At 42.6% G+C, this 15,471-nt stretch overlaps 1 protein-coding gene across 12 annotated transcripts in view; it reads right to left on the bottom strand.

The window, feature by feature from the left end:
* The window catches only part of LOC115197173 (membrane-associated guanylate kinase, WW and PDZ domain-containing protein 2), a 268,454-nt gene that overhangs the window by 83,751 nt on the left and 169,232 nt on the right, over window positions 1-15,471 (bottom strand). For all 12 annotated transcript variants that reach the window (XM_029758463.1, XM_029758461.1, XM_029758462.1 and 9 more), the window contains exons 9-10: window positions 4,859-5,376; window positions 4,478-4,649 (exon numbers count right to left, since the gene is read on the bottom strand). In XM_029758463.1, coding sequence (XP_029614323.1) covers window positions 4,478-4,649; window positions 4,859-5,376 — 690 coding nt within the window. The remainder of the gene's footprint in view (window positions 1-4,477; window positions 4,650-4,858; window positions 5,377-15,471) is intronic.

The following is a 15,471-nucleotide window of genomic DNA, read 5'->3' on the forward strand; positions in this document are numbered from 1 at the left end:
AGCTTGTTGTTGCTGATTGGGAGTCACACATAAGGAGCACGTTTTTCCTTTGGGTTTTGTGGGTAATTGTTTCTGTTGAGTGTTTTGCACCTGACAGGACTGTTTGGCTGTCAGTTTTCTTATTTTTGTGTAGTGTTCTCTTTTGTTCTAATTAAAATCATGATGAACACTAACTCTGCTGCGCCTTGGTCTACTCTCTCTCCCGACAGCCCTTACATGAACACATCAAAACTATGAAATAACACATATGGAATCATGTAGCAACCAAAGAACTGTTAAACAAAATATATATAAAAAAAGATTCTTCAAACTGGCCACCCTTTGCGTTGATGACAGCTATGCACACTCTTGGCTTTCTCTCAACCAGCTTCACCTGGAATGCTTTTCCAACAGTTTTGAAGGAATTACCGAAAAAAATATATGCTGAGCACTTGTTGGCTGCTTTTCCTTCACTCTGCGGTCCAACTCATCCCAAACCATTTCAATTGGGTTGAGGTTGGGTGATTGTGGAGGCCAGGTCATCTGATGCAGCACTCCATCACTCTCCTTCTTGGTCAAATAGCCCTAACACAGCTTGGAAGTGTGGTGGGTCGTTGTCCTGTTGAAAAACAAATGATAGTCCCTCTAAGCGCAAACCAAATGAAATGGAGTAGTGCTGCAGAATGCTGTGGTAGCCATGCTGGTTAAGTTTGCCTTGAATTCTAAATAAATCACTGACAGAGTCACCAGCAAAGCACCCACCACACCATCACACATCCTCATCTGTGCTTGGACTCATCAGAGCAAAGGACAGATTTCGACCTGTCTAATGTCCATTGCTCGTGTTTCTTGGCCAAAGCAAGTCTCTTCTTCTTATTGGTGTCCTTTAGTAGTGTTTTTTTTGCAGCAATTCGACCATGAAGGTCTGATTCTCCTCTGAACAGTTGATGTTGAGATGTCTCTGTCACTTGAATTATGTGAAGCATTTATTTGCGCTGCAATTTATGAGGCTGGTAACTCTAATAAACTTATCCTCTGAAGCAGAGGTAACTCTGGGTCTTCATTTCTTGTGGCAGTCCTCGTGAGAGCCAGTTACATCATTGTGCTTCATGGTTTTTACGACTGCACTTGAAGAAACTTGAAAAGTTCTTGAAATTTTCCAGATTGACTGACCTTCATGTCTTAAAGTAATAATGGACTGACGTTTATCTTTGCTTATTTGAGCTGTTCTTACCATAGTATGGACTGATTGCCTCAATCTTAGGAAAGAAATTCCACAAATGTGACCTGTTTCAGGAAACAAGGCCTACGTCGCAGGTCACTATTTCACAGGAGAGCCATTTGAATGTAAACTTAAACTTAACACGTTTTTCGTTACTACATGATTCCATATGTGTTATTTCACAGTTTTTATATCTTCACTATTATTAAACAATGTAGAAAATAGTAAATATTAACCTCCCTGGGCAAGGCGGGAAGCTTGCGTCCCACCTAGTCAACAGCCAGTGGAATTGCGTGGCGCGAAATACAAATACCTCATAAATGCAAAAACTTAAATTTCTCAAAAATATGACTATTTGACACCATTTTAAAGACAAGACTCTCGTTAATCTAACCACATTATTCGATTTCAAAAAGGCTTTACAGTGAAAGCAAAACATTAGATTATGTCAGGAGAGTACCCTGCCAAAAATAATCACACAGCCATTTTCAAAGCAAGCATATATGTCACAAAAACCAAAACCACAGCTAAATGCAGCACTAACCTTTGATGATCTTCATCAGATGACACTCCTAGGACATTATGTTATACAATACATGCATGTTTTGTTCAATCAAGTTCATATTTATATCAAAAACCAGCTTTTTACATTAGCATGTGATGTTCAGAACTAGCATACCCACCGAAAACTTCCGGTGAATTTACTAAATTACACAAGATTAACCTGTTAGGGCTAGGGGGCAGTATTTACATGGCCGGATAAAAAACGTACCCGATTTAATCTGGTTACTACTCCTGCCCAGTAACTAGAATATGCATATAATTATTGGCTTTGGATAGAAACCACCCTAAAGTTTCTAAAACTGTTTGAATGGTGTCTGTGAGTATAACAGAACTCATATGGCAGGCAAAAACCTGAGAAGATTTCATGCAGGAAGTGGCCTGTCTGACAAGGTGTTGTTGTTCTTGCCTCTGTTTATTGAAGACTGAGGATCTTAGCTGTAACGTGACGCTTCCTACGGCTCCCATAGGCTCTCAGAGCCCGGGAAAAAGCTGAACGATATCGAGGCAGCCTCTGGCTGAAACACATTATCGCCTTTGCCAAGTGGCCGATCAGAGGACAATAGGCTTAGGCTTGTGCCCGAGTCGACCCCATGCTTTATTTTCTTTCATCTGTTTACCTAATTGCAGATTCCCGGTCGGAATATTATCACTTTTTTTACGAGAAAAATGGCATAAAAATTGATTTTAAACAGCGGTTGAAATGCTTCGAAGTACGGTAATGAAATATTTAGAATTTTTTTGTTACGAAATGTGCCGTGCGCGTGACCCTTATTTACACTTCGGATAGTGTCTTGAACGCACGAACAAAACGCCGCTGTTGGAACATAACTATGGATTCTTTTGGACCAAACCTACATTTGTTATTGAAGTAGAAGTCCTGGGAGTGCATTCTGATGAAGAACACCAAAGGTAATCAAACTTTTCTAATAGTAAATCGGAGTTTGGTGAAGGCTAAACTTGCTGGGTGTCTAAATAGCTAGCCCTGTGATGCCAGGCTATCTATTTAGAATATTGCAAAATGTGCTTTCACCAAAAAGCTATTTTAAAATCGGACATATCGAGTGCATAGAGGAGTTCTGTATCTATAATTCTTAAAATAATTGTTATGCTTTTTGTGAACGTTTATCGTGAGTAATTTAGTAAATTGTTAGTAAATTCGCCGGAAGTTTGCGGGGGGTATGCTAGTTCTGAACGTCACATGCTAATGTAAAAAGCTGTTTTTTGATATAAATATGAACAAAACATGCATGTATTGTATAACATAATGTCCTAGGTGTGTCATCTGATGAAGATCATCAAAGGTTAGTGCTGAATTTAGCTGTCTTCTGGGTTTTTGTGACATTATATGCTAGCTTGAAAAATGGGTGTCTGATTATTTCTGGCTGGGTACTCTGCTGACATAATCTAATGTTTTGCTTTCGTTGTAAAGCCTTTTTGAAATCGAACAGTGTGGTTAGATTAACGAGAGTCTTGTCTTTAAAATGCTGTAAAATAGTCATATGTTTGAGAAATTGAAGTAATAGCATTTCTAAGGTATTTGAATATCGCGCCACAGGATTCCACTGGCTGTTACGTAGGTGGGACGATTTGGTGCCACCTACCCTAGAGAGGTTAACGTTCACAAAATACATAAATTATTTTAAGAATTATAGATACAGAACTCCTTTATGCAATCACGATGTCAGATTTTAAAATAGCTTTTCGGCGAAAGCACATATTGCAAAATTCTGAGTAGATAGCCCGGCCATCACGGCTAGCTAATTTGACACCCACCAAGTTTGGCCCTCACCAAACTCAGATTTACTATAAGAAAAATTGGATTACCTTTGCTGTTCTTCATCAGAATGCACTCCCAGGACTTCTACTTCAACAACAAATGTTGTTTTGGTTCCAAATAATCCATAGTTATATTCAAATAGCTCTGTTTTGTTCGTGCGTTCAGGTCAGTATCTGAAGGGTGACGCGCGAGCGCATTTCGTAACAAAAAAATTCAAAATATTCCATTAACGTACTTAGAAGCATGTCAAACGCTGTTTATAATACATTTTTATGCGATTTTTCTTCTAAAATAGCGATAATATTCCAACCGGGCGACGTTGTATTCATTCAAAGAGAGAAAGAAAAACATGGAAAATTCACATCTCCAGTGTCACTGTTCTCAGCCTCACCACTCACAATATCTCCTGCTTTTTTTCGTCCAGAGACTGGAGAGACGTCATTCCACTTTCTGGCGCCTTCTGAAAGCCAATGGAAGCCTTAGAAAATGTCACGTTACAGCAGAGATGCTGTATTTTCGATAGAGATGCCACAGAAGGAGAACAAATTGTCAGACAGGGCTCTTCCTGTATGGAATCTTCTCAGGTTTTGGCCTGCCATATGAGTTATTTTATACTCACAGACACCATTCAAACAGTTTTAGAAATGTTAGAGTGTTTTCTATCCAAATCTACTAATTATATGCATATTCTCGTTTCTGGGCAAGAGTAGTAACCAGTTTAAATCGGGTACGTTTTTTATCTGGCCATGCAAATACTGCCCCCTAGCCCCAACAGGTTAAGAAAAACCCTGGAATGAGTACGTATGTCCAAATGTTTGACTGGTACTGTATGTATATATATGTCTCCTCCACTTCTAAAACCAAAGTTGTGCCCCTGGTGAAAAGGGTAATATAGACAGTCAGAGAAAGGCTATTCAAGAGACAAAGAGACTTACCCGCCCCTCCTCCTCTCTGTATGAGTAGCGTGGCCTCGGCTCCGACAGAACACTCTTTGAGCAGCTCCACCACACGTCCATGTCCCGCCCCCACAACACCCTGCTGGTTCACCTCCAGGATTAGGTCTCCTTCACTCAGACCCAATCCACCCTGCACACCTGGCTCCAACACCTGTACAACACAGAACATTGTCAGGTATGAGGATGGAAAAGTAGGAGTGATGACAGACAGACAGACAGGCAATCTGATGAAAGGACAGACGGGCAAACAGAGATATCAATAGAATACACAAGGCTACATTTACAACATACTGAGAGTAATGAGAGTAACACCCCACAAACTTAACACCACACGAGAGTAGCACGAGAGTAACACCCCACCTGTTTGACACACTGCCCAGTGGAGCTGTCGGCGATGGTGAATCCGAACCCCTCCGTCCCCTTCACAATGGTTACCGTCAGCAGCTCTGCCCCCTGGATCACGCCCCCAGCAATCCCTGTCGCCCCCGACGATGCCATGGATATGTTGTCGTCGTGTGGTGTCATGGACTGTGCAGACCGGGCGGTGGTGGGAGGTAGCGAGGACCCATCAAGGTGGGGTGCCCCGGGCTGTGTTAGAGCCTGGGGAGGGAGCTGGGAGCTCAGGGAGAGGTACTCCTGGTAAGGATCGTAGCTACTGCGCCCATTCACCACCAGGGGTCGGTGTTCCAGGCCCATGGGGGTCAGGGAGGGGCTGGTGGACGCCCCAATAGAGTTCTCGGGGTCAAATGGTAGGGGGTATCCCCGGCAGAGGACCAGGGTGACGCTCTGGCCGATGGGCACGGACTGGAAGAGTTTGACCACATCGGCGTGCGTTGTGCCCAGGCAACAGATGTCATTGATGTAGACTATGACATCACCTGAAGAAGGAGGAAGCAGAGATCTTGTTCAGTATGCATCAAACGGAAGAAGAGGGTCTGAATCAGAGAGGACATGTTAAATAAGAATTTCATTCTGTAATATTGTTTTGCAAAATATTTTAAACATTTTCTATTGCATTCCTTAAAAACAAGGCCGGGGAGATTGTATGGGATTGGACAGAGAGGATATCATACAAACCCAGGGGTAAATATTGTGCGTGTGCGTGTGTGTGTGTGTGTGTGCAGCAGGGTCAGAGTGTACAGGCACCCATCAATCACACTACAAAGGTACTGCTATGCCAACCTGGGCATGGTTGACAAACACAAACACACACACAAGCCCCTCCTTTCATTTCCATAATGTAAAAGAGATCCATGTTGAGCTTATGGCTCCTCTCCAGTCAGAATCAAGTCAGAATCAGGGTGACATCACAACCATACACTGAGTGTTCTCAGAACAATCTCAATTCAGGGAATGGACTTTACATGGAGTCAAAAGCATTCCATTGGGATGCTGGCCCATGTTGAAGCCAATGCTTCCCACAGTTGTCAAGTTGGCTGGATGTCCTTTGGGTTGTGGACCATTGTTGATACCTACGGGAAACTGTGGAGCATGAATTTAACTAGGCAAGTCATTTAAGAACAAAGTATTATTTACGATGACGGCCTACCCTGGCCAAACCCAGACAATGCTGGGCCAATTGTGTGCCACCCTATGGGACTACCAATCATGGCTGGTTGTGATACAGCCTGGAATCGAACCAGGGTCTGTAGTGACGCCTGCTATCACTGAGATGCAGTGCCTTGGACCGCTGTGCCACTCGGGAGCCCCCCACCAAAAAATGCAGAAAAACCCATCAGCATTGCAGCACTTGACACAAACCGGTGCGTCTGGCACCTACTACCATACTCCGTTCAAAAGCACTTGTCTATTCCCCCTCTGAATGGCACACATACACAATCCATGTCTCAATCATCTCAAGGCTTAAAAATCCTTCTTTATTAACCTGTCTCGTCCCCTTCAGCTACACTGATGGAGTGGATTTATCAAGTGACATCAATAATGGAATATTGCTTTCCCCTGTATTCACCTTATCTGTCTATGTCATGGAAAGAGCCGGTGTTTCTAATGTTTTGTACACTTAGTGTATGTGACTAATGCATAATAGGGATGCATAAGCAGGGATGAATATTTTCCTGAAAATCTATTAAGTTTCAATATCGGGAATAATTCATACTTATCCTGAGAGTCCCGGAAACACTACAAAAACTGGAAGTGCTCATTTAAAGCGTTTTAAACCTAAGTATGGTCACTATGCCAGGGTTCCCCCAAAATAAAATGATTGCTGCGCCACTATGTCAAAATTTCACAGCAAGTGAAACTGATATTTGGTAATAACAGAGTAGTTTTGATTGCCAGTGACATTGTTGAGAATTGCTAAACAGGCCATTTATTGTTTCAGCGCATTTCAGCAGTAGGCTATCTCAACACAGAACGCACTCAGGATGCACAGAGCACACCCCGAGTAAGCTATAGCATTGTTGAATCATACAAACTTTTTAACGGGAGTCAAACAAAAGTAAAATGAGCAAAGTTGCTAAGCTTGCTATATAACCTCCAATGAATGACAAAATATCTCCTATTTGGCATAATCAAGTTGATAACTATACAGATGGCTGATCATTTCATGAATAACGGGGAGATGAAGAGAGGAAATTGTTTAAATATCAAAGTATCTTAACGTGCACCAACTTTGTTTAAAAAAAGATTTATAGCAGTATTTTGACATGCATAGTTGAGATGTGCTTTGATAATGCAACCAATGGATTTCAGAATAAAGTTAGGAATTTTCGCGCGAGACAGGATTTTTGGTTTCATTGGGTTGATAGGAAAATAGCCAAGGCTCTATCAATAGATAAATAATATACTTGATTCAGGCTACATTATTGCATGCTAAATGTCTCTGATCAGTGATAGATGAGCAAACTAATAAATTAGCTACCCCTTCCACTTGTCGAGCCAGCGATCAATTAACCAAATATGTGACCCACCATGTCTTTTCAGTTTTAAGTTCCAAACGTTTGAAATTGTGTTTTTTACATTGGATAAAAGTACAGACTCAGAGCTTCAAAATTGTATATCATACACTGTAGTTGGAGGGAACATGGGGAAGTAAAGCTGCTTTAAAAGTTGATACATTCATAATCCCATTTAGGATAAAAGGGCATTCAAACATTTTGTTGTGATTTTCACAACTGATTTATTACACATTTCTGGAAAACATATATTTAGAAAAGGAATACTTTCACCAAATTGCCAAATGGATTCTCTGAACATTATCTCACCAATTTACCCCATTAGGCAAACCATTAACAGTTTTAAATTGCCTATTGTTATATAACAAAGATAAACATTCAGATTGAACAGCTACAGTAATGCTTTTTGCTTATGCCCATTTAGCATTGTAGACCCACTTATATCTTAGAGAATTAAATGGGAACACATGACAGTGGCCATGTGCTAAAGCATTGTAACGCCCTGGCCATAGAGAGGGGTTCTTTATTTTTGGTAAAGTGCACGGTGTCCCCAGTACTCGTTGATAGCCCGGAGCGCTATAGGCCAGCCCCCGGCAAGTGCCATGCGAGTGCAGGCATCGAGCCAGGACGGATTGTGCCAGCTCAGCGCGTCTGTCTCTCCAGGGCGCTGGGAGGGTCCAGTTCGCCCAATGCCTGCGCTCCGCCCGTTCGGGCCAAAGTGGGCATTCAGCCTGGAGTGTGGGTAAATGGCCTAAGTACCAGAACTCCAGTGCATCCCCACAGCCCGGTTTATCCTGTGCCTCCTCCACGGACCAGGCCTCCAGTGGGTCTCCCCAGCCTGGTGAGTCCAGTGCCTGTGCCCAGAGCCAGGCCTCTTTCATGTCTCCCCAGCCTGGTGAATCCTGGGCCAGAGCCGCCAGCCAGTCCGGAGCCGCCAGAGCCGCCCGCCAGTCCAGAGCCGCCAGAGCCGCCCGCCTGTCCAGGGGGAGCCACGGCCGCCCGCCTGTCCGGAGCAGCCAGAGCCGCCCGCCTGTCCGGAGCCGCCAGAGCCGCCCGCCAGCATGGTGAGTCCTGTGCCTGCGCCCAGGGCCAGGCCTCCTTCATGTCTCCCCAGCCTGGTGAGTCCTGTGCCTGCGCCCAGGGCCAGGCCTCCTTCATGTCTCCCCAGCCTGGTGAACCCTGGGCCAGAGCCGCCAGGGCCGCCCGCCAGCCCGAAGCCGCCAGGGCCGCCCGCCAGCCCGGAGCCGCCGGGGCCGCCCACCAGCACCGCCCACCAGCGCCGCCCGCAGGCCGGAACGCCCGCCAGCCCGGAGCCGCCGGAGCCGCCCACCAGCCCGGAGCCGCCGGAGCCGCCAGGGTCGCCCGCCAGCCGGGCGCAGTCAGGGTCACCCGCCAGCCGGGCGCAGTCAGGGTCGCCCACCAGTCCTCCGGCGCGGCCAGGGGCGCCACCTAAGTGGGCGACGCCGAGGGTGGAGCGGAGGCCACGTCCCGCACCTGAGCCGCCGCCGTAAGAAGGCCCACCCGGACCCTCCCCTTCAGAGTCAGGTTTTGCGGCCGGTGTCCGCACCTTTGGGGGGGGTGTACTGTAACGCCCTGGCCATAGAGAGGGGTTTTTGTTCTTTATTTTTGGTTAGACCATGGTGTTACATTGGGTTGGCGTTCTATCTTCATTTTTCTACGTTTTTGTATTTCTTTGTTTTGGGCCGTGTGTGGCTCCCAAACAGGCACAGCTGAAGTTCCTTGTTACTGATTGGGAGTCACACATAAGTAGCCTATTTTTCTTTTTGGTTTTGTTAGTGATTGTTTTATGTTGTGTTCATTTGGGACCAGACAGGACTGTTTGCTGTCGTTTCTTTTCGTGTTTTGTATAGAGTGTTTATATTCATTAAAATACTTAACCTGTTTGAGATAGGGGGCAGTATTTTCACGGCCGGATAAAAAACATACCCGAATTAATCTGGTTATTACTCCTGCCCAGAAACTAGAATATGCATATAATTTGTAGATTTGGATAGAAAACACCCTAAAGTTTCTAAAACTGTTTGAATGGTGTCTGAGTATAACAGAACTCATATGGCAGGCCAAAACCTGAGAAGATTCTATATGGGAAGTGCCCTGTCTGACCATTTCTTGGCCTTCTGTAGCCTCTTTATCGAAAATACAGGATTTCTGCTGAAACGTGACATTTTCTAAGGCTTTAAGTGGCTCTCAGAAGGCGCCAGAATGTGGAATGATAACTCTGCAGTCTCTGGGCGAAAAACAGTAGGGATTTTGGAGAGTGGTACTTCTGAGAACAATGACACTGATGCGCGCGTGCATGTGACGACTCCGTTTTTCTTCTTTCAGTGTTTGAACGGATACAACGTTTCCCGGTTGGAATATTATCGCTATTTTATGAGAAAAATCACGTAAAAATTGATTTTAAACAGCGTTTGACATGCTTCGAAGTACTGTAATGGAATATTTTGCATTTTTTTGTCACGAAACGCGCCGGCGCTTCACCCTTTGGATAGTGATTTGAACGCACGAACAAAACGCAGCTATTTGGATATAACTATGGATTATTTATGAACCAAAACAACATTGGGTGATGAAGTAGAAATCCTGGGAGTGCATTCTGACGAAGAACAGCAAAGGTAATCCAATTTTTCTTATAGTAAATCTGAGTTTGGTGAGTGCCAAACTTGTTGAGTGTCAAAATAGCTAGCCATGATGGCCGGGCTATCTACTCAGAATATTGCAAAATGTGCTTTCACCGAAAAGCTATTTTAACCTCTTGACGGTCGCCTAGGATAGGGGGCGCCACGGCGCATTTTGAAAAAAATTCGTGCCCATTTTAAACGGCCTACTACTCAAACTCAGGAGCTAGGATATGCATATACTTAATACTTGTGGATAGAAAACACCCTAACGTGTCTAACTGTTTGAATGGTGTCTGTGAGTATAACAGAACTCATATGGCAGTCAAAACCCAGAGACAGATCGAAACAGGAAGTGGAATTCTGAATTGCGGACTCAACTTCATCACGTTGCCTATTAATCACACCGTGAGCTATGGTTCATTGAGCACATCCTATTGCTTCCACTAGATGTCCCCAGTCTTTACAAAGTGATTTGAGCCTTGTGAAAACTGTGAAAACTGACAGAATGACACGCTGTGGAACGTGGTCACACGGAGAGGGCCATCAGCATTATGACGCCGGCGCACCTACCTACCCTCCCCTTTTGAAACGTTTTGAAACACAATGCAATCGTCCCCCTCGAATCTTATTGGAGCTCTAGTTGAACAAGGCCCTAAAGATTTATGTTATACAACGTTTGACATGTTTGAACGAACCTAAATAAGAAAAAAATGCATTTTGTTGAAAGAGTAGCCCCGCGCACGTCGAAACTTTTGGTGCAGCCTTCAGAACGTGCTAACAACAACAAGCTAATGGAACATAAAGGATGAACTTTTTCAAACGAAAATACATTTGTTGTTGACCTGGGATTTCTGGAAGTGCCTAAGGATGAAGATAATCAAAGGTAAGGGATTATTGACAATAGTATAGTGTTCCAAGATGGCGCTGACCAGTATTGCCAGCCTATTGTTCTGAGTATCGCATCCCCTTTTATCACAAAGCGTGATTACCCAGTAAAGTTATTTTTAAATCTGGCATTACAGGTGCTTTCAAGTGATATTCATCTATAAATCTTAGTATGACAATATTACATTTTAAAATGTTTTCGAATAGTAATTTAGTAAATTGTAGCGCTGTTTCATCGGATGCATTTGAGGGAAAATAGTTATTCAACGTTACGCACCGATGTAAAATGCTGTTTTTATATATAAATATGAACTTTATCGAACAAAAGAATGCATGTATTGTGTAACATGATGTCCTAGGTGTGTCATCTGATGAAGATCATCAAAGGTTAGTGCTGCATTTAGCTGGGGTTTTGGTTTATGTGACATATATGCTAGCTTGAAAAATGGCTGTGTGATTATTTCTGGCTGGGTACTCTCCTGACATAATCTAATGTTTTGCTTTCGTTGTAAAGCCTTTTTGAAATTGGACAATGTGGTTAGATAAAGGTGTAAAATAGTCATATGTTTGAAAAATTGAAGTTTTTGCATTTTTAAGGTATTTGTACTTCGCGCCACACTATACCATTGGATAATGGTGAGATTTTCCGCTAGCTGAACATCTGTCCCTAACAGGTTAATAATGAATACACATCCTCCACTGCACCTTGGTCTAATTCTAACGACAGGCGTTACAAACATGAGGAAGTGCTTAAAAAACGAAAATATTTCAACAATAAAACACTTTATTAACTTAAATCGCTAAAGGAAAAACTTAACACACAAACGTGTAAAGGTAAAAACATTATCTAGACCTAGGCCTATATCATAATGTCCTTTGAGTATCGTTGGTTCAGGTCATGTTATGGTATGAACAAAGGAATCTAGCCTGAGAGCATACTGTATTTCTGTCCAACCATGTAAGGGAATACCCCCCTGATTTGGACAAAATAACATGGGAACATATTGGCACAGCACGAATCATACACACGATTGTAATTACCACCCAAAGCGGCCCATCTCCGGGCCAATCATATGGCAATTTTCCGATGGCATTTGCCAATTGTAACACCCCAAATTTCCTTTAGATGGCGAGCGCGCTCTACCGTGGATTTTCATACAGCAAATGATACCCAAGTCTTACCCAAGTCTACACCCAAGGGTCAGATTTTGATAAAATGATATTTTTTGAAAACTTTTCAACCCCTTAACCTTTTGGGGATAGGGGGCAGTATTGAGAATTTTGGAAAAAATATGTTCCCATTTTTAACTGCCTCCTACACCAACTCAGAAGCTAGAATATGCATATTATTGTTCAGGTTTGGATAGAAAACACTCTGAATTTTCTAAAACTGTTTGAATGGTGTCTGTGAGTATAACAGAACTCCTATGGCAGGCAACAACCTGACAAGGTTTCAAGCAGGAAGTACCCTGTCTGACAAGGAGTCGTGCGTCTTGCATCTTTTTATTGAAAAGTAAGGATCTTAGCTGTAACGTGACAATTCCCAGGGCTCCAATAGGCTCTCAGAGCCCGGGAAATAACTGAAGGTTTACGAGGGAGCCTCAGGCTGAAACACATTATCACCTTTTGTAAGTGGCTGCTCAGAGGACCTTTGAATGAGGCGCCTGCACGATTCGCTCCTGAGGAGAAATTTTATTCGGCTGTTTAGGCTCAATGCATATTCCCGGTCGGAATATTATCACTTATCTACGAGATAAATGGCATAAAAATTGGTTTTAAACAGCGGTTGACATGCTTCGAAGTACGGTAATGGAATATTTAGACATTTTTGACACGCCAATGCGCCATGCGCGACACCGTGATGAAGCATTCTGATAGTGTCTAGAACTCACGAACAAAACGTCGCTGTTTGGATATAACGATGGATTATTTGGGACCAAACCAACATTTGTTATTGAAGTAGAAGTCCTGGCAGTGTATTCTGACGAAGAACAAGCAAGGTAAGAACATTTTTCTTATAGGAAATGTGATTTTGGTGGAGGCTGACCTGGGTGGGTATCTAAATAGCTAGCCCTGTAATGCCGGGCTATGTACTTAGATTATTGCAAAATGTGCTTCATCCGAAAAGCTATTTTAAAATCGGACATATCGAGTGCATAGAGGAGTAATGTATCTATAATTCTTAAAATAATTGTTATGCTTTTTGTGAACGTTTATCGTGAGTAATTTAGCAAACTGTTAGTAAATTCCCCGGAAGTTTGCGGGGGTTATGCTTTTTCTGAACGTCACATGCTAATGTAAAAAGCTGTTTTTTGATATAAATATGAACTTGATTGAACAGACATGCATGTATTGTATAACACAATGTCCTAGGTGTGTCATCTGATGAAGATCATAAAAGGTTAGTGCTGCATTTAGCTGTGGTTTGGGTTTATGTGACATGATATGCTAGCTTGAAAAATGGGTGTCTGATTATTTCTGGCTGGGCACTCTGCTGACATAATCTAATGTTTTGCTTTCGTTGTAAAGCCTTTTTGAAATCGGACAGTGGGGTTAGATTACCGAGATTCTTGTCTTTAAATAGCTGTAAAATAGTCATATGTTTGAGAAATTGAAGTAATAGTATTTCTAACGATTCAAAAATCGCGCCACTGGATTTCAGTGGCTGTTACGTAGGTGGGACGAGTTCGTCCCACATGCGCCAGAGAGGTTAAAAAGTGGTTTCTGGACCGTTTTTCGAATTTTTTTCGATTGTTATGTCAATTACACATGTATAAGAGCTGTATGAACATGCTTATGACGTTTTTTCTTGACGTCGTTTTTTGGGTTGCTTTTGCTTGTGCACAAGGCATATGTTTTGTGCATTTTGAATATGATTTCATAGGAAGAAAGTGACTTTTTTTTCATTTTTTTGCAAAATGACATGTCCAATGCTTTTTTTTGTCAATTGTGAAAGTATTGCATGTGCCAAATCACAGCAAATATCCAATAGATAGATAGAGCTCTCCGCAGTGAATTTTCATATTGCAAATGTAACACAATTCAAGTCCCAAGAGTCAATTTTTGAAAACTTTTCAATCCCTTAAAAAGTGGTTTCTGGACCATTTTTCGTAATTTTTTCGATTTTTATGTCAATTACACATGTATAAGAGCTGTATGGACATACTTTTGACATATTTTATTGACATCATTTTTTGGGTTGTTTTTGCTTGTGCATAAGGCATATGTTTTGTACATTTGGAATATGATTTCATAGGAAGTCAAAAGTGACATATTTTTTTATTTTTTTTGCCAAATGCCATTAGAAATGTGCAAATGAAATGTCCAATTCTTATTTTGTCAATTCTACATGTATGAAAGTATTGAATGTGCCAAATCAGGATGTTTGTCCGTTTGCCATGTATGATCATAGGAAGTTGGTTTCCAAACCCAAAAGTCAGTGAACCATGGTCCAAATGGCATTTATACTGCCCAAATGATATATAGCCCTATGTTAAGCCATGAATCAACGCAGATGGTCTACTTGTCATGTATGATGAGGGAGAAGTGGGACTCTGTTGCTTTTAACATTTTTAACGAATTTGACATGCTCAGAATGCATAATTGACTGGCCCGATGATCTCGGGATGGCCGTGCAGTGACTGTGGTTCCTCTCCATCGCTCGTTGTGTTGATTTCATCATGTGAACTTTGGTGATATTTTTTGCTGTTGAATCATATTGCAAATGCGCGTTACATTTGCAATATTGCGCGTTACGTTTGCAATATGATTCAATGGGCATTTAGCATCACGAATTTAGGCATGCTCAAAAATACTGCAGAAATGCATAATTGACTGGCTCGATTAACTCGGGATGGCCAGGCAGTGACTGTGGTTCCTCTCCATTGTTCGTCACCCAGCAGTCAGCATCCATCAGTCAATTAGATGTCATTTTGACACCAAACTGATACCATCTGACACCAAATCCACTTTTTCCAACTCGTATAGAAGCCAACTATCACATATGTCAGAGAAGGCCCATAATTCACAGTGCTTTCAATTTTAACCATAAAAAAACATAAAACACATAGTTACGTTATAGCTGCGGGTCCAGCTCTGACATTATGTGTAGGCCTATGTGAGGCGACCCCGAATCCCAAGTTTCGGCTTGTTAGGTCATTCGGTGCCCGAGCAATGGCCATAATTGGTGCTGAAAATCCACTTTTTCAGGGCGTTACTACGGGGTCCCTGAATGAGCTATCGGACAGAGACATTGGGGTCCGTCTCTATGGGACGAGCCGGTTTCAATGCACCTAGTCTTGTGACTCTGGGACATTTCTACATGTCGCCATGTCCGTGATATTCAAAATGAATTGAACATATTGCAAATGCACGAGGCGGTTTCTCGGTCTGAGAACCTTCTAGAGCCCCATAAATCACCGTGCACTATCGACTTGAGCTCTAGAACAGGTTTCTAAAATTTCTGAGCTCTAGGTCTGACGGTTCTTGAATCGTTTGAATGAAAGTAACTATGGAAAGCGGTATAAGCCTC

The sequence above is a fragment of the Salmo trutta genome, chromosome 7, assembly GCF_901001165.1.
Source record: "Salmo trutta chromosome 7, fSalTru1.1, whole genome shotgun sequence".
Lineage (NCBI taxonomy): Eukaryota > Metazoa > Chordata > Actinopteri > Salmoniformes > Salmonidae > Salmo > Salmo trutta.